The sequence below is a fragment of the Anolis carolinensis genome, chromosome 2 (assembly GCF_035594765.1).
Source record: "Anolis carolinensis isolate JA03-04 chromosome 2, rAnoCar3.1.pri, whole genome shotgun sequence".
NCBI classification, from domain to species: domain Eukaryota; kingdom Metazoa; phylum Chordata; class Lepidosauria; order Squamata; family Dactyloidae; genus Anolis; species Anolis carolinensis.
Window position 1 is genome coordinate 211,988,390 of NC_085842.1, and position 22,410 is coordinate 212,010,799.

At 42.5% G+C, this 22,410-nt stretch overlaps 3 protein-coding genes and 1 long non-coding RNA gene across 7 annotated transcripts in view; 1 reads left to right on the forward strand and 3 right to left on the reverse strand.

Moving 5' to 3' along the window:
• The window catches only part of LOC100563455 (uncharacterized), a 48,450-nt gene extending 44,607 nt beyond the window's left edge, over positions 1-3,843 (reverse strand). For both annotated transcript variants that reach the window (XM_062971683.1, XM_062971684.1), the window contains exon 1: positions 3,750-3,843. In XM_062971683.1, coding sequence (XP_062827753.1) covers positions 3,750-3,828 — 79 coding nt within the window. In that variant the 5' untranslated portion in view covers positions 3,829-3,843. The remainder of the gene's footprint in view (positions 1-3,749) is intronic.
• The window catches only part of LOC134296528 (uncharacterized), a 334,978-nt gene that overhangs the window by 25,247 nt on the left and 287,321 nt on the right, over positions 1-22,410 (reverse strand). The window lies entirely within an intron of this gene.
• On the reverse strand, positions 9,816-11,516 carry LOC134296526 (uncharacterized). Its single transcript, XR_010003303.1, has 2 exons — positions 11,092-11,516; positions 9,816-10,132 (listed from the first exon to the last, which is right to left on the reverse strand). It is a non-coding gene; the product is annotated as an uncharacterized LOC134296526 (long non-coding RNA).
• Positions 11,552-22,410, forward strand: part of cdk16 (cyclin dependent kinase 16) — a 64,922-nt gene continuing 54,063 nt past the window's right edge. For 2 of the 3 annotated variants that reach the window (XM_016991093.2, XM_008103555.3), the window contains exon 1: positions 11,552-11,717. The gene's annotated coding sequence lies outside the window, so the exon portion shown is untranslated. The remainder of the gene's footprint in view (positions 11,718-22,410) is intronic. The other variant, XM_062971676.1, reaches the window with a different exon arrangement.

Genomic DNA, 22,410 nt, shown 5'->3' on the forward strand with positions numbered 1-22,410 from the left:
CTTCTGCCACAAACTATGTTGAATTGGTTGAGACTTTATGAGATATTCATTGAAAAACTGTAGCAAAATGTGCTGTAGGATGTCCTACAAAAACAAAGATTTTGCAGTTTAATCAACCTTTTCCATGTTTTTATGGTATAACCAATTAGGACATGACATTTATAATTGAGAAACAAACATTGTGTTACATAGTGTTCTTGGCAAGATTTGTGCAGGGTAGCCACTGCTTTCCTCTAAGGCTGAGACAGCACGACTTGTCCAAGGACACCAGTAGCTTTCAATGGCTGAGTGAGGATTTGGCCCATAGAGCCCTAGACCAACACTCAAACCCATGTGTGGCAATGGAGATACGAAATTCCAGTCAAGAATCCTGTGCACATATGGAGCTGGGAATAACATCTATCTATCTATCTATCTATCTATCTATCTATCTATCTATCTGTAACTCATAGAAATGTGTGACTCTCCAGATGTACAACTGCAAGTCCCTTTCATCCTAGCCACCACAGTCAATGGTGAGAAATGCTGGGAGGTGCAGTTCTGCAGTATATGGCCCTCTGGCACGTATGCCTAGGCATGGACTGAAGGACTGCAATTCTCTCCCAACATATTTGGGAGCAAGCCCCACTTAATTCAACAGGACTTATTTCCAAGTCAATAGCTACAGGAGTGAGCTGCATATTTCAGCCCTGTGATTGCCAGGTCTTTCAACACAAACACTTGCTCCTTCGCTTTTGTAGTTGTGTGCCTTCAGGTCATTTACGACTTATGGCAAACTTATCACCAGCTTTCTATGACTGAGAGTGTGCAACTCACCCAGTGGGTTTTCATGGCTGAGCAGGGATTAAAACTCTAGTCTCCAGAGTCATAGCCCAACACAAAGACCCCTTCTACACTGTCATATAATCCATATTATCAAAGCAGATTATCCAAATTATCTGAACTGGATTATATGAGTTTACACTGCCATATAGATAAAGGTAAAGGTTTTCCCCTGACATTAAGTCTAGTCGTGTCCGACTCTGGGGGTTGGTGCTCATCTCCATTTCTAAGACGACGACAGTAGACACCTCCTAGGTTATGTGGCCAGCATGACTGCATAGAGCACCGTTACCTTCCCACTAAAGCTGCACCTATTGATCTACTCACATGTGCATATTTTCGAACTGCTAGGTTGGCAGAAGCTGGAGCTAACATTGGGAGCTCACCCCACTCCCCGGATTTGAGCCACTGACCTTTCGGTCAGCAAGTTCAGCAGCTCAGAAGTTTAACTCACTGCACCAGGGGTTCACGCTGCCATATAATCCAAGTCAAAGCAGATAATCTGGATTTTATATGGCAGTGTAGAAGGGGCCTTGGCCACACTAGCTATCGCTTGTCAGATGTATATGGGCTTAAATAAAAGTGGAAATTTGGTAGCTCATAATATATGTCACCTTCATGGAGTAAATGGGTCTACTCTAACTGAGTTAATTGGTTGGATTTAGGTCATGAGTGGCTGCTGATATATATCTCTGTGACATGAAAACTAGCACCATATGGGTTTCTGTAGACTGAGGTTCTGTGAAAAGCACAAGAGCACTCAAGAGAAGTTTTTTCTTTGTCAGTTGGCAATTCTACTCTGCTCCCATCTACTTCCTTTGAATGCTGAGAGGATGTCATGCCCGCTTCCATAAGCCTGATGCAGCCGGTGGGTTCTTGGCATGTGTGCCCCGAATGGGGAATGTCAAGGCACCGTTTGTATCCCAGCTCCAGTGCTCATTAGGCAGCGTGATGGGCAGAATCCTGACAAGCCCCGTCTTGAGAAAATCTAACAGAAGCTGACAAGGGAATGTCTGGCCTGACAGCAGGAGGGAAACAGCACGGAAGCCGGATTTATGTTTAATTGGACAAAAAAACAGTTGGTGTGTGTATATGTACACAAGGTCATTCTCTTTTAGAAAGCGTGGTGCTTTTGAAGCCAGGAGCAACCTGGCCTGGAGGGTAACTAAAAATGGGATTTTTTTTTCTTACCTGGCATTGTTTCTTCTTCTTTTCAATAGCATTTTATTCAATTATTTTGCTGAATGTACAACATTCCAATCAATTGTGAGGCTAGCTGAACATAGGTATATGATTACCGGTGCCAATGTTATACCTTGACCTCTGCTACAAAATTTGGCTTATATGTATTCGGCATCAGGAGGACAGAAGCAAACATGGTGATATTTCTGTCATCCTGACGGTGCAATATTTTAAGTGAGTACACTGGGCGGAGACAGGGACCGGCCCAAGGTTGCCCTGTGACTTTCATAATCGGGGGATTTGAACCGTTCTTTCCAGTCCCTGCTCATTATTCTCATCCATGGAGTCATTTAGATATACTGCATCTAATCAATGCAGTTTGATACCATATAAACTGCCATGGCTCAATGCTATGGAATCCGGTGATTTGTAGTTTTATAACACCTTTAGCCTTCATTGTCAAAGAGTGCTGGCACTTATATATACAGTAGAGTCTCGCTTATCCAACGTTCTGGATTATCCAATGCCGTCTGCCTCCCGCCCAGATCCACAGCTGATTCTCTAGGCAGCAGGGATTGAACGTTTGACAGATTTAACTTCCAACAATGTTGTTACTGTAAGTTCATTTTATGCAATTCCATCTTTCTTTGTAGTCAATGTTTTTGTAGTCAATGTTTTCAATGCATTGTGATGTTTTGGTGCTAAATTCAAAAATACAGTAATTACTGCAGAACGTTACCGTGTATTGAACTGCTTTTTCTGTCGATTTGTTGTAAAACATGATGTTTTGGTGCTTAATTTGTAAAATCATAATGTAATTTGACATTTAATAGGCTTTTCCTCAATTGCTCCAATATTTTTGTTTATCCAACGTTCTGCTGGCCCGTTTATGTTTGATAAGCGAGACTCTACTGAACTACGACTCCAGGCATCCCATAGCATTCAGCCATAGCAGTTTAAGTGGATTCAAATTGCACTCATTCTACACAGTAGATGTTCCCCATGGGAAGGGATAATGGGTTGGACTGAAACTCACAGCACATCCAGCCATGAGAGGCCATAGAGAGGAATGCTGGGTGTTACAATTTGACCACAACTGGAGAGCCATAGGATTCCTAGCCTTGCTTGAAGTTCATCTTAAAGGCTCTTGCAGCCCTTGGTAAAATATACCTGGATGTCAACTCTGATCAGCTCTGATATTCTAAGCCAGTGCTGAAGAATGATGACGGTAACAATTAATCTGAAGGCCCATACGTTTCCTGCCAGTGGCTGACTGCTGTCACTGCATCCCCCAGTCTCCCACCATTGACTTTGGATTTAATGGCAAACTTTCTCCGATGGAAAACTTCCAAGAAAATCCTAGGATAAGGGTTGGAGTGAAAATCAGATAACACAAACAACGACTTTGAATTCCAGAACAGATGAGAAGGAACCTCGCAGATTTGAAGTCCACCACACTGTAGAATTAATGCAGTTTGATATCACTTTAACTGCCATGGCTTGATGCTGTGTAATCCAAGGAGTTGTAGTCTGGTAAGGCACCAGCATTCTTTGTCTGACAAGGATAAAACCTTGTAAAACTACAACCCACATATTCCACAACATTGATCCATGGCAGTTAAAGTGGTGTCAAACAGCATTGATTTTATAGTGTAGATGGACCCTCCAGCAAGAGTGGAGTTGGGAGCAATTCCTGCTTGCTCCCTTGGTTTAGGACTGTTTAGTACAATGACTGCAACCCATACCTGCTGCGTTGGAAATTTTTTGGTCAAGTGTCCATGAGTGAGAGCCATTTTTCCACAGCTGCCAGTGGCAAGTTGACATGTTGTTCCACCACCAATCAGATGTCACCATCAGGAAAGGGGCATTATGAAGGAAGGAGATATAAACATTCTGGAAAGCTCAACAATCTGGCTGCTTAATGTACATCCCCACTGGCAACTAGACCCATTTTTTCATACTGGCAACTATCCCAGAAGCCTGTATGCAGCACATGGATCCCTTCCCAAGGTTAGGAAGGAAGACTTTCCCCCCAGCATTGGCTGCACAAAGAGTACAAGGGCAGGATCCCTATTTGGTAGTTCAGATTTGTGAAATGACACTCGTGTGGCAAATGTAGATTGTTGTTGTAGATTGTTGTTGTTGTTATTATTATACAGTAGAACCAAATTAAGTGCCGTATTTGATGGGTGGGGGATATCCTTGCCCAGAAATCTGAGGTCATTTTCAGATAAAATCAAGCAACTAGTTTCACGATGAATTAGCATGCTAATGTAATTTCTTAAGTGCATCAGAGGGCCATTTAAATTTGATTTGCGAAGCATCCCAGATTATCTTCCCCGATTAAATCTTCTTGGGTAAAGGACAAAATTGGAGCTGAAGTTCGGAGTGCAATCTGTTGCACTGATGGCCTTGCGGGGGACTCTGTCTCTTGCTTCATCGCATTGCCTAGCGTGAGGTAGGCAGCTGAAAGGTAGGATTAAGGGTACATCTACACCAGGGGTCCTCAAACTTTTAAAGTGGAGGGCCAGTTCATGGTCCCTTAGATTGCTGAGGGGCCAAATTATCACTTCTAGAACTCTTAGATCATTGGGGGAGGCCCTACTCTTGGTTCCACCAGCCTCGCAGGTAAGGCTGGTGGGAACGAGGGACAGGGCCTTCTCGGTGGTGGCTCCTCGGCTGTGGAACACCCTCCCCAGCAACATACGGCAGATACCAACTCTCCTAGGCTTCAGGAAAGCCTTAAAGACATGGTTGTGCACACAAGCTTTTAATGAATGAGAACATGGACTTTACATGACCTGTTCGAAGACTTGAGGATTCTGGATGAATGGATTTTAATCTTGGACATTCTTAAAATTTTATATAATGTGATTTTATTTTGTAATGGACTGTTGTTTTGTAGATTGTTTTATATGAATTGTTTTTACATTGTTTTTAGGCATTGAATTTTTGCCTATTTACTGTAAGCCGCTTTGAGTCTTCTCGGAGAGAAAGGTGGGGTAAAAGTGATGTAAATAAATAAATAAATAATAAAATTTGGGGGGGGGGAAACGAACAAATTCCTATGTACACTGCACATGTATTATTTGTAGTGCAAAAAATCCCCCAACAACAATCATTTATTTATTTATTTGCTACATTTATACCACACCCTCTCTCACCCCCAAAGGGGACTCAGAGCGGCTTACAAGTTGTATGTACATACAATATATTATATTATTAGCATAGCACAATATTAGCATTATAGATTACTATATTGTACCATACCACTATACCATATTATTATTAGTAATATTACATTTCATATATAATATATAATTAATATTATTATATTATACAACATTGTATTATTATTAGCCGCCCTGAGTCGCCTACTGCATGAGAAGGGCGGGGTAGAAATACTGTAATAAATAAATAAATATTATATTGTATTACATTATAATATTATTATCAATATTATATGTATACACAATATATTATATTATTACCATAGCACAATATTAGTAAATAAATAAACAACACAATATTTAAAAATAAAAACAATTTTAACCAACATAAACCTATCAGGAATTCAATGGGAAGTGTGGCCCTGCTTCTGCCCAATGAGATAATCAAGTTAATTAGGATTGTGGTTGTTCTGTGCCTTCAAGTCATTTCAGACTTTGGGGGAGCCTAAGTCTAAAACTGAGGGCGGGGGCCAGGTAAATGACCTTGGAGGGCCGCATCCGGCCCCCAGGCCTTAGTTTGGGGACCCCTGATCTACACTGTGGAATTGATGCAGTGTGACACCACTTTCACTACCATGGCTTGATGCTATTAAATTGTAGGGGGTTGTGCTTTTACAACATCTTGATCCCTCTCTGCTTTCACCAAACTATGAAACCTAGGATTCCATAGCATTGAGCCAGGGAAGTTAAACTCATGTCAAACTCTACTTCTTTGGAAGCTTTTTAACAGAGGCTGAATGGCCATCTGTCAGAGGGTGCTTTGATTGTACCTTTCCTGCATGGTAGGAGGTTGGACTAGATGGCCCATCTCTTCTAACTCTTGGATTCGATGTACTGATTCTATGAAAGGACCAAGGCAGTGACACCTCTGGCCCATCCTCTGTTCGGATATCAGCTAGCATGCCAATGCCATCAAGAAACAGCTTCCTAAGATCTATAAAGATACTCACAGGAACACCCCAGCAAGCAAGAGTTCAAAAGTGGCAGGCTAAAACCCGGAACCTCAATCAGTGGCTGATACCAGATGAGAAACTCCCTCCTGAGTACACAGAATAGTGGGCGACTTGGAAGGCGCTGAATGGACTGTGCTTTGGGACTATGTGTTGCAGAGACAATCTTCAGAAATGGGCCACAAAGTGTGGAGCAAAGCAAACCACACACCACTTACTACAATGCAATCTGAGTCCTGCCACATGCACAATGGAGGACCTTCTTACAGCAACACCAGAGACAGTCCAAGTGCCCAGCTTCTGGTCAAAGGAAATCTAGTATAATGTCAAAGGAAATGGTGTAGATGCAGCCTAAATGACAAAACCAGAGGCTGGAGCAGGGAAATATGAGCCCTTTTGGAAATGTAGCACTATGGCAAAGGATAAGGGATGCTAGGATCTTTCTTTAGAAACATCTGGAGAGCCATATCTCCCAAACCTGGTACCTTGCAGTCAATGCTGGTGGGGATGATGGGGATTTATAGTCCCATACTCTACAACTGAGCCACTTCCTTGTTGCTCCGCTCTTTAAAGAAAGACACTCTTGCTCACCAAGCCTTGACCTCAAAGGTGAAAGAAAACCCATGACGTCACGAACATGTGGGTGAGTTGAGGCATTGAATTGTGATGCCATCAGGAGCCTTTTTAGGCACCGCTGTCACTGAACTATTTACAGCTGACAATTTTGGCAGAAGATTCACGGCAACAAGATTGCAACCAGGAGGAGGGGGAAAAAACCCACCCAAATGCTTTCTCCATCTGTTCCTTGTTCACCTCTCCCTGAATTTGCTTATTCCTGACAATGCGGGTGCCTTCGACAGAGGATCTGACATTTAATAGAGATATTAAAAAAACCTCTAAATGCTTTTCATCAGCTGAAGAGCCATCTTCGTGAAACATTCATTTATTATAGAGCGGAGAGGCTCGTACTATTGGCGGATTGATTTGAACTATTTCTCGCTTGTCTACAGCAAGCTCAAAACAGCTTGAGAGTGTACTTTTAGAAAATAGAAACAGTGAAGTACAACACTAAATATAGTCAACTATATGCACAACATCGCAACACCAGAATAAAAAAAAAGATTTTAGAAATTCAAAGCACTGTCGGAAAATGTGTTAACTTCAGCAACCGAAGCCAGTTAAAAAGAGAACTGCCATTTATGGTCCAAAAACATAACAAAATACATTTTTTTATTGTATGTATGTGCGGTTCTTCAAGGGTGCATCTACACTGTAGGATAAGTACAGTTTGATACCACTTTTACTGCAGTGCTTCAAAATTATGGAGTTATGGGAGTTGTAGATTTACCAGGTCTTTAGCCTTCTCTGCTAGTGCTTCACCAAATTATACATCCCATGATTCCATAGCATTTAGCACTGGTGGTTGAAGTGGCCTCAAACTGCATTATTTCTACAATGTAGATGCATCCGAAGAGGTCAAGATATTTCTCTGCTGGATCCATGGGCCAATGGTGAAGGAAACAGACCTCGGCGGTACAATTTTGTGGAGCAGCCGCAGCCTCCAGAGAGAACAGAAAAATGACCCTGTCCCAAAAAGGTTTAGCAAGGTGATGTCAGAATCATGGTATTGAGAGCTCTGAATTAATTACCTAGCATCACAGCAAGGGACCCACTCTCATCTTGTATATGCCACATATCACCCACCAAGGTGAATAAAGCTGTTTCTGTCCCCAAAATGGGCGTGAAGCCAGGCCCCTTCTATTACGGATTTGATGATGATAAATGGAAGCTCTTTCGTGTGCCTGTGATCCACAGTCACCCGCAGAACAATAACACGCCACTCAGATTTGCAGAACAAAAAACGGGCACTTTACTCATTCCAAGTGATTTAAAAAAACCAGTAGTATTTACAATGGTCTCTCTGATCACTTAAAGGAGTCCACGGTGATAAACAGTCCTTTTTCAGACCACAAATCTGCTTCAGAGAAAAATACAGTCCTGGTACTTTACCCTCTTTTCTCAGCAGCAAACAGGCCCCAAAATAGCAAGGCCTACTCTGAGTACACTGCTCTATTCACCAGCAGTACTCAGTCATCACTGAAAAAACTTGTCCGAACTGGTTCTGCAGCAGCAGAACAGAAACAGTATCAAATCAATTCCCAGGTATTTGCAGGCTCAGCCAGTCAGCTTCATGCACTTCATTTACCAGTTAACACACACAGCACAGTGCCTTTGCAAACCATGACACCTTCCACACTGTAGATTATCTGCTTTGAACTGGATTATATGGCAGTGTGGACCCATATAATCCAGTTCAAATCAGATAATACGGATTATCTGATTTGATTTTTTTTCATGTCAGGAGCAACCGGAATTGATTTGATAATCTGGATTATATGGCAGTGTAAAAGGGGCCCTAGACTGAAATGTATAGTATCTAAATAATTGGTATTATACAGGAAAATCTGGATTTGAAAGAGTACCACATACGCAAGAGCCTTTGGTGACAAACAGAATGAGAGATAAACAGTGGCAGAAAGACTCTGGATTGCATTCCGTCTGGAACCTATTTTACTGAAGAATATACTGAGTCACAATTTCTTTGCTCCTAGTTGGATCCTGGGGAAGACTGATTTTAGGCCTCTTCCACACAGCTGTGTAAAATCCACATTGAACTGGATTATACAGCAGCATGGAATCAGATATTCCCGTTCAAAGCAAACATCGTGGATTATCTGCCTTGACAGTTAAGATAAAGGGTTTCCCCTGACATTAAGTCCAGTCGTGTCTGACTCTGGGGGGTTGGTGCTCATTTCCATTTCTAAGCCGAGGAGCTGGCATTGTCCATAGACACCTCCAAGGTCATGTGGCCAGCATGACTGCATGGAGCGCCGTTAGCTTCCTGCTGGAGTGGTACCTATTGATTTACTCACATTTGCATGTTTTCAAACTGCTAGGTTGGCAGAAGATGGGGCTAACAGCGGGAGCTCACTCCATTCCCTGGATTTGAACCGCTGACCTTCCGATCAGCAAGTTCTACAGCTCAGCGGTTTAACCCTCTGCGCCACCAGGGGCTTCTCCTCTGCCTTGATATTCTGAGTTATATGGCTATGTGGAAGGGTTCTAGGGTGCATCTACATAGTAGGATGAATGCAGTTTGACTCCACTTTAACTGCATGGTTCACTGCTAGGGAATCATGTGAGTTGTAATTTAACAGGGCCTCGAACCTTCTCTGCTAAGGAGCGCTGGTGCTTCACCAAACTGCAACTCCTAGGATTCCATAACATTGAACCAGAGCAATTAGAGATAAGAAACTGTAACAATTTTACAGTACGGACGCACCTGTAGTGACAACTTTGGTCCTTCCTGACACTTTGACGTTGAACTTTGCACACATATCGTTATTTTTTTGACACACGGAGTAAGGTTTTGACCAAAGAGAATAGGCTGTCATCCTCATTTACTGACTGCTTGCCTTTTCTTTCTTTCTTTCTCTTCTCTTTTTGCCACCTCACCATTTTATTTTAGCTGCATTTTCTAATCCCTAAAAAACAAATTGCAAGCCCCCCCCGCCCCCCAAAAGCAACTACTGTATAAGTAACACATAAAAAAACCTAATGGAAACTAAACTTTAACTTCAAGTTGAAAGTTTATTTTTAAAAGATGACCACGTGACCTTGAATTCGTTGTGGGAAAAGAAAACATTACAAAAAACACACACACATCTCAGCAGAATGAATTAAAAAAAATGTCTAAACGGAGTGCGATTAAAAGAGCGATTCTCCCCCTGCCCGCTGGCTCTCCTATTTTCGGCAATGGAATTTGCCGATAGCCGAAGTACTCTTGAGGGCGATACCATTGCGAATCTCCATAGAGGGGAGCCGCGTGGTGTACTGTTCTTTCCCTCTTTGTTCCTTGCCTGGAGATGAGGAGAAAGAACGTCGAATCTGGAACAAAACGGAACAATGGGTTGCTGAGTTTTCCGGGCGCATTGCCATATGCCAGAAGCATTCTCTCCTGACGTTTCGCCCACATCTATGGCAGGCATCCTCAGAGGTTGTGAGGTCTGTTGGAAACTAAGCAACTGGGGTTTATATATCTGTGGAAGGGCCAGGGTGGGAGAAAGAACTATTGTCTGTTTAAGAGAAAGGAGAAAAACCTGTGGCGCAGGCTGGAGAGCAAGCCAGCTGCAACTAGCTGCAATGAATCACTCTGACCAGGAGGTCATGAGTTCGAGGCCCGCTCGGAACCTATGTTTGTCTTGTCTTTGTTCTATGTTAAAAGGCATTGAATGTTTGCCTATATGTGTAATGTGATCCGCCCTGAGTCCCCTTCGGGGTGAGAAGGGCGGAATATAAATGTTGTAAATAAATAAATAAATAAAATTTGGTTACTGGTATTTAAAAAATCTCTAAAATCAGGACAGTAAATAAAGAACAACACTCTGAAAACAGAGGAATTCCAGGCAAGAAACAATCAGGGCCAGCTAACACTTCCCAACGAAATATTCCCCCAGGCAGGAAGCAGCCAGGCTTTGAAGCGGCAAGGACATCCAATTCTAATTAAGGTGGCCAATTGCAGCATTCACACATGCCTCAAGCAGACAAGAGTTCTTTCTCCCACCCTGGACCTTCCACAGATACATAAACCCCACTTGCCTAGTTTCCAACAGACCTCACAACCTCTGAGGGTGCCTGCTATAGATGGGGCGAAATGTCAGGAGAGAACGCTTCTGGAACATGGCCATATAGCCTTGTGATTCCGGCCATGAAAGTCTTCGACAACACAAATATAGCTCTGGCTGGCTCAGCTCCCCCCCGAAAGAGTGAAAATGGTATCGCCCCATGACACGAAGAGGATAAGCTCGGTCAGGACGGTTAGTTGAGGAGAGCGGTGCGGAACGTACCGTTATATGGCCTATAGGTGTGTTTGTGGCGAGGCGAGGCTTCTTTTATTTTCCACCGAACGTTTCTTAGACTTCAGATAATCATCAATGCATATTTACCTAGAGCATTGTTCTAGGTCTAATACAAGAAGAGCGTTTCTATTTCCCCCTCCAAAAATCGCAAAAAATGGTACGGCCGGGGTTCTACCAAGCCTAATGAAAGAGAGGGGTGCTAGATTGCTTTCTCACACGGATCGATACAAATTAATATTTTCGGAAAACACATGGAAAGGGCTTTGTTCCGGCTCGTATTCGGAACAACACTGTCAACACGGAGAGGAGCTGGAAAGAGAGGCGGTTGTTGTCGGTTCTCGGTTATTTCGAGTAGACCCCCCCTTTATTAATGTGAAGAATGGTACGGCCCAAAGGGGAGGGGAGAGTGAAGCCCGGCCTGGGGGTTGGCGCGGGCCAGTCGCAGGGCGGGAGGCGGCCCGTGAGGAGGGGGGTCTGCGCTGTGGGGAGGAGCCGAGGCTTGTGGGCCACCATGGGCGGCTGAGCGGTGCCCAGTCCAGAGGCGGCCCGTGCCGGCGGCCATGGCCGAGGACTACTGGGACTCCCTAACACCCGCTGCCGCCGCCGCCTCCAAGGTAAGAAGAGAAGGGCAGGGAAGGAAAGGGGGCGGGGATCCGGCGTGACCCCTGACCCCTCCTTCGGGACCCTTTGCCTACCTTTGCACTGGATCACTCTCTCTCCCTAACTCCCTCCTTCCTCCCCCGCCCCCTGGAGCCACGCAGGAGCTCTGCTGTGGCCTCTGCCTAATCCCCAGCCTGTAGCTTTCCCTCTGCTTCATTAATTACTGAAATCTCTCTAAAGCAGGCTTGCTTTTCTCCTATTGATGTAACACTTCGCCCAGGGCTTGTAATTCTCTGTTTTAACCCTCTTAACCTGTTCCTTATTCGGTTAGATTGCTTGGCACAGTGCCCCCTTCCCCCCCTTCCCACGTTGGACCTTAAAGGACCTCAAGGGAAGAGCCAAGAGTTGGCTGAGACTGTGATCCATGCTCTCCCTTCTCCAGTCTCCCTTTAGTATGTTTATTTGTTCAACAGAACAAGAATTGTCTTTATTTTCTCCAGCCACATACATGAGCAGCCTTTTTCACTTTTGAGAATTTGTGCCCTCCTCATTACAAACCCCGTGGATCTGGATGGTTATGTTTGGCATGCTGTGAGTTTTCCGGCAGTATAGCCACGCTCCAGTAGCATTCTCTCCTGACGTTTTGCCCGCATCAATGGCAAGCATCCTCGGAGGTTTGTTCAGAGGTCTCAGAGGATGCCTGCCACAGATGCAGGCAAAACGTCAGGAGAGAATGCTGCTGCTTATTTTTTTTATCATGTCAGAAGTGAACACAAAGTTAAAAACTTGGCATTAGACTATTATTTATTTATTTACTCTATTTATACCCGCCTTTCTCTGCCCCGAAGAAGACTCAATTATGGCAATTATTCAATGCCTTAAAAACACATAGTAATATTTGCCAATTAAAAATTAATACAGATTGACAATTAAAAACATACATTCAATTAAAATCACGCCATCCAAAAATCATAGTCTAGAGCTGTCCCATGGTCATTGCACATATTGCACATATATTATTACACTGCGCTCTTATCCAAAAGCTAAATGTCCTTTAACTAGTAGCTGGCCACTTGGAGTACCTCTGGTGTTGCTATAACCCAGGACTGTTTACGGACAATGGCTATGTCTTTGTGTGATATGTGATGTTATTTTATGTGATATGTTTAATAATGTTTAATGTTTTATTAGGAAAGGGTCAACTTAGATGATTTATACTGTTTTTTATTGAACCGCCCTGAGTCCCCTTCGGGGTTGAGAAGGGCGGTATATAAATACTGCAAATAAATAAATAAAGAGGGTCTTCCATTGTGCATGTGGCAGGGCTCAGACTGCATTGTAATAGGTGGTCTGTGGTTTGCTCTTCTCCACATTCGCATGTCATGGACTTCCCTTTGTGGCCTCATTTCTTAAGATTGGCTCTGCATCTCGTGGTGCCAGAGTGCAGTCTGTTCAGTGTCTTCCAAGTTGCCTAGTCTTCTGTGCGCCCAGAAGGGAGTCTGTCATTTGGTATCAGCTGTGGTTTGAGGTTCCAAGTTTTAGCCTGCCACTTTTGGATTCTTGCTTGCTGAGGTGTTCCTGCAAGTATCTCTGTAGATTTTAGAAAACTATTTCTTGATTTAAGGCTTTGGTGTGCTGGCTGATATCCGGACAGGGGATGGACCGGAGATGTCACTGCCACTGCTACTGGAATGTGCACTTATAGCCCGAAAAACTCACAGCAACCCAGTGATTCCAGCCATGAACACCTTTGACAGCATGATGGATATGTTTGTGTGTTGCGTACTTTTGTTTTTCTCCACTGAGAGCTACTTCTGCCATTAGACTGCTAGGTGTTGCAGGCTCCACACTCCATCTTGGTCTTTGCTTTTGTGACCTTTTGATGACCCACCAAGGACCTTTCTGGGCATTCAGTCCTTCTTGCTGATGAATCAGGGTTGGATGGGTTCTCCAAAACCAGCTTTATCTCTGTTTGGACTTGCTGGGCAAGCACTGTTTTCAGGTCTGTTCTTGCCATTGGGTTCCCCTGCGCCTTGCCTTGTGTTCTGGCCTTTGGCATGGAAGAGGGCTTGGTTGGCTCTAACCTTGAATAGATAGGGGAACATTTCCCAAGAAGAAGCGTTGCTCCTGTTGCTGGCATCTATTACCTTTGGTTTAACTCAAGCATGAGCAAACTTCGGCCTTCCCTCTAGGTGTTTTGGACTTCAACTCCCACAGTTCCTAACAGTAGGCTATTAGGAATTATGGGAGTTGAAGTCCAAAACACCTGGAGGGAGGGCCGAAGTTTGCCCATGCCTGGTTTAACTCAATAGTATTGCATCTTTCTCCTCTGCCTCCAATACAGAGACATTGCTCCTGCTCCTAGCATTTTTCTTTTGGTACAGTACTTGCCTTGGTTTACTCCGCCTCGGATACAGAGATGGACATTTCCCAAGAAGAGACATTGCTCTTGCTGCTGGCATCTCTTGCATTCCCTGTACTTTGTTTTAACCCAATAATTTCATGTTGCTTTGTTTTAAATTGATAATTTCATGTTGCTCTGGCCTCCCCTTGGATATATTTGGGTAAAGACCTTACTCTTGCTGCCGACATCTATGGCCTTCCCAGTTCTTTGCTTTAACCTGTCAATATTGTTCTTTTGTTACTCTATCCTTGGACCTAAACACATACTGAACATCTCTCTTGTGAGAACTCTTCTCCTTTTTGATTTAACCAATTTCCTGTGAACATGGAGAACTTTTCATCCCTCTCCACTCCCCCTTGTCCTCATTCAACATATCCTTATGGCTTTTATGAGCTGAATTGGAGAAGCAATGGACAATAGCCTGACCTCATGCTTACTGCATTTCTTTCTTACATCTTGCCACTTTAAGTTATATGTTTTCCCTCTTTTCTCCCACTTCTAGCCTTGTGCAAAGAGATGAGGAATAGGATAAGTCTATAACATGCTTTGTGGGTTTAGAGAAGGAGAGAAAAATGGTTGAGGAAGCCAGGGGTGAAACTGCAGGGAGTCTGTAGGTGATTCTTGGTCTCTCTGTTGAGGAATTCCAGCTGTTCCTGCTGCGAATGATAGATGAGGGATGGGAACTCCTTTGCTCACCTTCTGCCCCAAAGACCCTGCACGGATCACTTTCTTCTTCCTCGGGAGCCTGGTGATGTAATGTGAGCATGGGGAGGGGGCCCCACATCTCCTCCCCTCTTCTTCACGCAGTGCTGCATCCGTGTGCGGCCAGTAATGCGCCTCCTTCTCTGCTGCCGGTTGGCAAATGGCTCCTGTGACGATGCTCCAGGGTTGGCATGGACCAGGCGTGCCTCTTGGAGGGGAAGGGATTCTCCCCAGAGAGCCGTTTGGTGCAGATGCCAGCCGGAGGGGCAGAGAGTGGGGTGGGATGTTGGAAGATGGATCTTCCCCATATGTGTTTGTAATCAGAGTTCTGTGGAAGGCAATGATTTCCCCCCCTTGGTTGCCGTTTGCTATGCCGAGTCTGGCGTTTTAGCGGCTGTTGTGCCTGGCTGCCCATCCTCCTTTACTGCTCCCTTAAGAGGAGGGGTGTGTGTATATATTTGTGTATATGGCACATTCCTCGGGGAGCAGTGAAATGCATAGGTGTTGTAGTCCTGACTGAGATGCCCTTCCCGTTGGCATCCTGTTTTTACTTTTTTTCCTTTGCCAACTTAGCCCTGGATCGGTAGCTTCTGGTGCTCTGTGGAGTTGGCAGCGATGCCAGGACACAGCACGGTTCTGCAGAGAGAGAAAACTGCAGTGACATCTTAGCTTGGCCAAAGCAAACAAGCAGTGCTGCAGTTGAAGCAAACACTGCTAACTTTTTTTTGCTTCTTGGGGAATTTTTTTTGGTGGTTTTTATATTATGTATTTTCTCAGATTTGAAGAAAGGGGTAGGATTTTTGTTTTGTTTAGGCAATTGACTTTTTTTATCTGGATCTTGAATTTATCCTGCTGCAGTTTCCTCTGCAAGTAGAATTTGAGTTTGATTGAAAAACCCTTTAGCCCCACCTCGTTCTGACAACCATTACAATATATTCTAATTCAGCCCATACAATCCAAATCATGATGTACTGCAGTCATAGATCTAGTGGTTGGCAAAAATAGCACCCCTAAGAATTGATGCTTGACTCAGGCAAGAGAGTGGACATTTGTGTTTCTGAGGAAGATAGAATAGTACGCTGCGTAGAGAGAAGAAAGACATTGTTCCTATTCTCAAAGCAAGTGCTATGTGAGGTGATTTTTTCATTTTCCATAGAGTCATATTTGTCAGTGGCACTTTGGCTGCAGTCCTGCTCAGGTTTACCTAGGACAGTTGTTCCCAATCTTTGGTCCTCCAGGTATATTTTAGACTTCTGCTCCCACACTTCCTGGCTGGGATTTCTGGGAGTTGAAGTCCAAAACACCTGGAGGACCAAAGATTGGGAACCACTGACCTAGGAGAATGTTATATTGACTTCAGAAACATTGACTTTTGGGTAGACATTCCTAAGATTGCATTATTGGCAAACTTCACCGCTCAGGGAGTTCTTTAGATGCCCATATCCAACATGTAATCCACTTACCTGTTTTGTTCTGTTTCACTAGCTCTTCAGAGTGTCATGATATCTTTTCTTTTTCTTTTATCCATGTGAGAATGCTTTTAATGCTCAGATGAGAAACACAATAGGGTGCTATAATTTTCCCTATATCACCCAGCACATAGGCTCTCTTAGCACTGCTTCATAGTTTGTATCGCACACAGGGGCCCCATTCACACTGCAGAATTATAGCTTTATTATGCCATGGAATCCTGGGACTGCCATTTTCTGAAAGGGCATTTCCCTTAACTGGGGGCTCTATTGCTTCTGACTAAACTACATCTCCCAGGTTTTCAAAGGAGCTATGATTCTTTAAATAATATTATTACGTATTGTGCAATTATTATGTAGTGTGAATAGATTTGATTCTAGGGTGGGCAAAGTATGGTCCTCCAGATGGTTGGACTGAGGAGGGGGCAAACTTGCTTTCTGCTGTTCTAGAGATGCGGACATGGAACAATGGATTCAAATTGCAGGAAAAAGGATTTCACCTAAACATTAATAACAACTGCAGAATATGTATGGCCTGAAAGTGTGGTGAGAATCTCCTCTGGAAATTTTTAAATCAGAGGCTGGATGGCCATCTGTGGGGAGGAGTGTGTGGCAGAAGGGGGCTGGGCTGGACGACCTTGTGATCTCTTCCAATGTTGTAATCCTTCAATTCTAATTCCTACGTATCAATATTGCCTTGGACTGATGGGAGTTGCCATTCCACAATATCTGGTACATGCCAGTTGCCCAGTCCAGACTTACAAGTATTTCTCAGTTAACAAAACATCTGAGAAAGGAACTTCTTTTTACAATGTCTTGTTATACCTTCCCCTAGTCTTCCTAGTTATTGTTTTATGTCTAATGAAAATGAAACATCTAAGAAGTGCATTGACAGTTTTTAGCCAATATCTGGAAATGGTTATTAGAAAGAATTAACATGTTCCCCCTATTTTGCTTCAACTGGACAAAAACATTAGGTATGAGCATCAAATAAATGTTTCTGAAGAGTTATTGTCTTATTTCCTCGGTATTTTTTACAGCTGAAGAAATATTTAAGAGCTTAAATGAGTATATAATATCTCATGACATGGATTGTTTGAAATGCATTGGAATTGGCACAGATGGGGAGCAAGCAGTATCTGGAAGGCTTACTGGACCTGAAGCTCAGATTAAGGATATTGTACTATTGGTAACATGGTACCATTGCTGCATACAGAGGGAAGCTCTAGTTCAGGGGTTCTCAAACTTTTTAAGCTGAGGGCCGGTCCACAATCCTTCAGACTGTTGAGGGGCCGGATTATCATTTGAAAAAAATACAAACAAATTCCGATGCACACTGGATATGTCTTATTTGTAGTGCAAAAACAACAACAACAACAACAACAAAAGAACAATACAATATTTAAAATTAAAAACAATTTTAACCAACATACATTTATCAGGATTTCAATGGGAAGTGTGGTCCTGCTTCTGGCCAATGAGATAGTCAAGTTAATTAGGGTTGTTGTTGTTGTTGTTGTTGTGTGCCTTCAAGTCATTTCAGACTTTGGGTGAGCCTAAGTCTAAAATTTATTTATTTATTTATTTATGTATTTATTATTTACTGCATTTATTTCCTACATTTGTATCACACCCTTCTCACCCCAAAGGGGACTCAGAGTGGTTTACAAATTATATGTACATACAATATATTATATTATTAGCATAGCACAATATTAGCATTATATATTACTATATTGAACTATACCACTATACTGTAATATTATTAGTAATATTATATGTAATATAGAATATATAATTAATATTATTATATGGTATTATTATTAGTGTTATATTGTATTACATTATAATATTATTATCAATATTATATGTATATACAATATATTATATTATAAAACTGAGGGCGGGGGCCAGGTAAATGAGCTCGGAGGGCCGCATCCGGCCCCCGGGCCTTAGTTTGGGGACCCCTGCTCTAGTTGCTAAGAAGGTACTCGAAAGACTAAAGCAGACCTTAAATGACTTGGTCAGAATTATCAATTTTATTAAAAAACAAACAAACCCAAATAAACTAATTCAAAACTTTTGAGCAGCTTTGTGAAAATGTGAACTTTATCAATTTTTGCTATTTTATGAAGGTTGTTGGCTATCACATGGTAAAGTTTTGTTTTCGAGAATTGAGAGACAATTTGATTCTTTGTGGAGCAGCAATTTTTCCTAGTTAGTGAAATTAACATGTGTCAGTTATATTCACGCATTTAAATATGCTCAGTTTAAATCTTCAAGGATAAAAGTTATATTTTTTGTTGGTGAGCAATGATGAAAAATTTGGAATTGTGGTATCGTCCTTAATGGAACCAAATGTTTTTGTTTATTCATGCAGACATTACTTAACCCAGTTTTTTTTCATTTCATATGTGCTTTTTTAGTACTAAATCTTTCTTTCCATGTTATTTTGCCCCTGGTACCAAATTTTATGTTACAGAAACAATGCCAAGAAACAGATCTATGTTATTAACTGATATATCCCTGTGTTTGCTAACTCTGATGAGAATCTCAGAATCTTTGCCATTCATAAGAACTAGAATCTATGGATGGTTCCTAAACTATGACATATTACAGGGTAGTAATGGTAGTTAAGGCTATGATCCTTATACCAATATGCTTGAGAACAAGTCTTATCTTAGTAATTATGACTTCTGTGAACTTAATTGGTATAGTACAGTAGAGTCTCGCTTATCCAACGTTCTGGATCATCCAACACATTTTTGTAGTCAATGTTTTCAATAAATCGTGATATTTTGGTGCTAAATTTGTAAATACAGTAATTACTACATAGCATTATTTCATATTGAACTATTTTTTCTGTCAAATTTGTTGTATAACATGATGTTTTGGTGCTTAATTTGTAAAATCTGTTTGTAATTTGATGTTTAATAGGCTTTTCCTTAATCCCTCCTTATTATCCAACACATTTGCTTATCTAACGTTCTGCCGGCCCGTTTATGTTGGATAAGTGAGACTCTACTGTATTGTGATTTATGTGGTGGCGTCGTATATGATTCTTCCCTTTTGGCTATGTCGGCGTGCAGTCTTCGTGGTTTCTCTACTGTTCCTTGGGCCCAGTTATTAGTTGAACCCAATTTCATTCAATGAGTATGTAAAAGTGTTTCATTGAGGATTGTAATCATTGCAGTTTTTATTACACCCATATTTTTCGAGGGTAGAGTGTGTGTCATTTTGAAGAATCTCTGCTTGGAGCTGGTGGATGTGGGTAGAGTTGTCTGTTAGAAAGAGGGCTGTTTATTCCCTTTTGGAGCAACTTTGCCCTCTCTCTGCCCTTGGCTAAAACAATAAATTATGTTAAATAGACAGCTATTCACTAACTTGCTTAATTTCAATAGCACAACCAAGCTTCAGCTTTTCTTGGCATAGGCTTTGGGACACTTTTCGGCCATCGTTTTGAACTTTTTTCATAATTAAACCCAAACAACCCTGTGCATAATCAGGTCTTTGTTGTGAATACTGACCATTTGTCTCTCTCTTACAGTTCTTGGCTGCTTGCCGCCCACCCCTCATGTGATCATCTTGTCGTTTTGTGTCTGTTTTGGGGCAACAGTATGTGTTTGGTGCTGTACAGTTGGCACAAAATAAATCATGGCCCTTACCTTGAAGCCACCCTGTTCATTGTAGGGATGTATATTTTTTGGTGGTAGCAATGTATTCTCAAAAACAGGCTAATCCAGTCTGTTGCCTTCCAGATGTGCTGCATTGCTTCTCCCATCAACCCAGCTGGAGATGATGGGTCCCACACATCTGGAGAAAGCAGAGTTGGGCAAGGCTTGCTCTGTGAGACATTTGGCACTTCATGCCAGAAAGAACTTCACAGATTGTAAATTCACATACTGAGACAATACTTGGTAATTTTGTTGTGAGAAGGGGTTGGAGAATGAATGTGCTTCCTGAATGATACCCTCAAGAGGGACATTGGCATCCATCTGCTGCCATTCTGGCTTAAGTAAGATGTAGCAGCCCCTTAACATAAGGAACTTTACTGTAATATTATAGTGAACTCTTTACTTCAGCTTAATTTCTGAGAAATAGCAGCTGACTTAAAAACAAAGGGATGCATTTTTGACTAAAGTGTGGTAGACGTAATGGAGAATGGATGTGGGTTGTTGACTTGGCTGTCCTTTGCTTGCCCGTTGGTCAGAATAGAGACAGAGGATTTGATGAGACATTTATTTTAGATTGGTTTCCATTCAGGCCCTACTAGCCCCAGGGTGGAGAGAAGGCAGTTAAAAATAAAATTGGCATCATAAAAAACAATGCCCAGTCCAACTGAGTAACCCCACAACTGTTTATTTCTTGCAGCCAAACATCAGTCCAAAGGCGCTAGTTTTACTGCTCTCTGAGAAACTGTATTACAAGAACAGTGCACCACTCCCATGTTGAACATTATCAGCTCTTCTGCCTCGTTCTTGGCACAACTTATGAGGGTGGTGAGGACTGAAGTCCAAGCAACGCCAGGAAAGCCACTGTTTTCTTGGTTTTGTTATGTATGGTTGGACTTTGATGGGTCTGTAAAAGCAGGGATAGGCAACTTTGGCAACTCTGGTGACCAGTTTGCTGATCCTTTGATCCTCTGTAGGCTGCATGGACTACAAAAATATGAAAAGCACATACAGAAGTAACTGTTACACTACCTTTGGTTTTGAAAAGCTTTTAAACATGTTAAACAGTGGAAAGTGGGATTCCCTGCCTCCAATTTGAAAGATAATTTGCTGTGCTTTGGTTTTTTTTTTGGTCAGAGCGATAAGGTCTGTGTCTAGAAACACAGCTTTGGGAGGGTCACATGCAGCTTCAGTATTCCCATTTTTATCCAAAGGAAATTGTATTTCCCATTTAAAGTTGACTGGAATATCTTTTCAGCAGTCTACTTTGCTCTTGTCCAGTGTAAGGGCACATTGGATTTTCTTTTGCTTAGTAGGAAAGAGCCCGAATAGTTCAATAGATACTGAAGCATCTAATCAAACTACAAAGACTTTGGTTTTGTTTAATTTCATGATATTTTATCCTGTTCTTATTTCTTTCTTTATATCTTTCCCCATGTTCTGAGGACCTTGGGGTCAGTGTATCCCATGTTTTCTCTTTATAACAACCCTGTAAAGAAGGTTATGCCACTGAGATGGATGGACTTGAGGTTACAGCTTTGTGGCTGAGCAAAAATGAGAACCAGATGGATAAACCCATTCAAGAAAGTCACAGCCCTGTCTACAAGACCTGTGCAGGGCTATTAAGGATTTGATGACTTGGGGGTCTCTTATTAATAGGATCTCCACAAGTGAAAGTTAACAACAGCAAATGGTTTCCTGAGTCCAAGCCTGAAATACTATTGACTGTTCCCAAAAGGTGGTCATCCTTTGGGAAGCTCAGGGTAGCGTTCTTGAAATCTAAGACATTCTCCCACCAGCCGCAGACCACCAGACCTGCTTTTTTTCTTGTCAGGAGCGACTTGAGAAACTGTAAGTCATTTCTGATGTGAGAGAATTGGCTGTCTGCAAGGACGTTGCCCAGGGATGCCTGGATGTTTTGATATTTTTACCATCCTTGTGGGAGGCTTTTCTCATGTTCCCGCATGGAGCTGGAGCTGATAGAGAGAGCTCATCCTCACTCTCCCTGGGTTGGATTTGAACCGGCAACCTGCAGTTCAGCAGCCCAACCTTCAAGTCATCAGTCCTGCCGGCACATGGGCTTAACCCACTGCACCATCAGGGGCTCCTCCCAGATCTTCTTAGATTTAGCAATGTGAAGGCATTATTTGATGTAGTGGTTTGTGCATTGGCCTACAACTCTGAAGACCAGGGTTTGATTCCCCACCTAGACATCGAGATCCACTGGGTGACCTTGGGTGAGTCACACACTCTCAGCCTGAGAAACCCCCATGATAGGTTTGCTATAAGTTGAAAACAGCTTGAAGGCACACAGCAGCAGCAACAACAACAATGGCATTATGTGCCCTAAGAGTATTTTCTTGGCCAGTCCCTTAAAACCTCATCAGCCTAATGAGCCGCTGTTCTAATTCATCCTCTGCAGTCCGCCAAGTTTTCTCTACTCAGGAGCAGAGTATGGGAG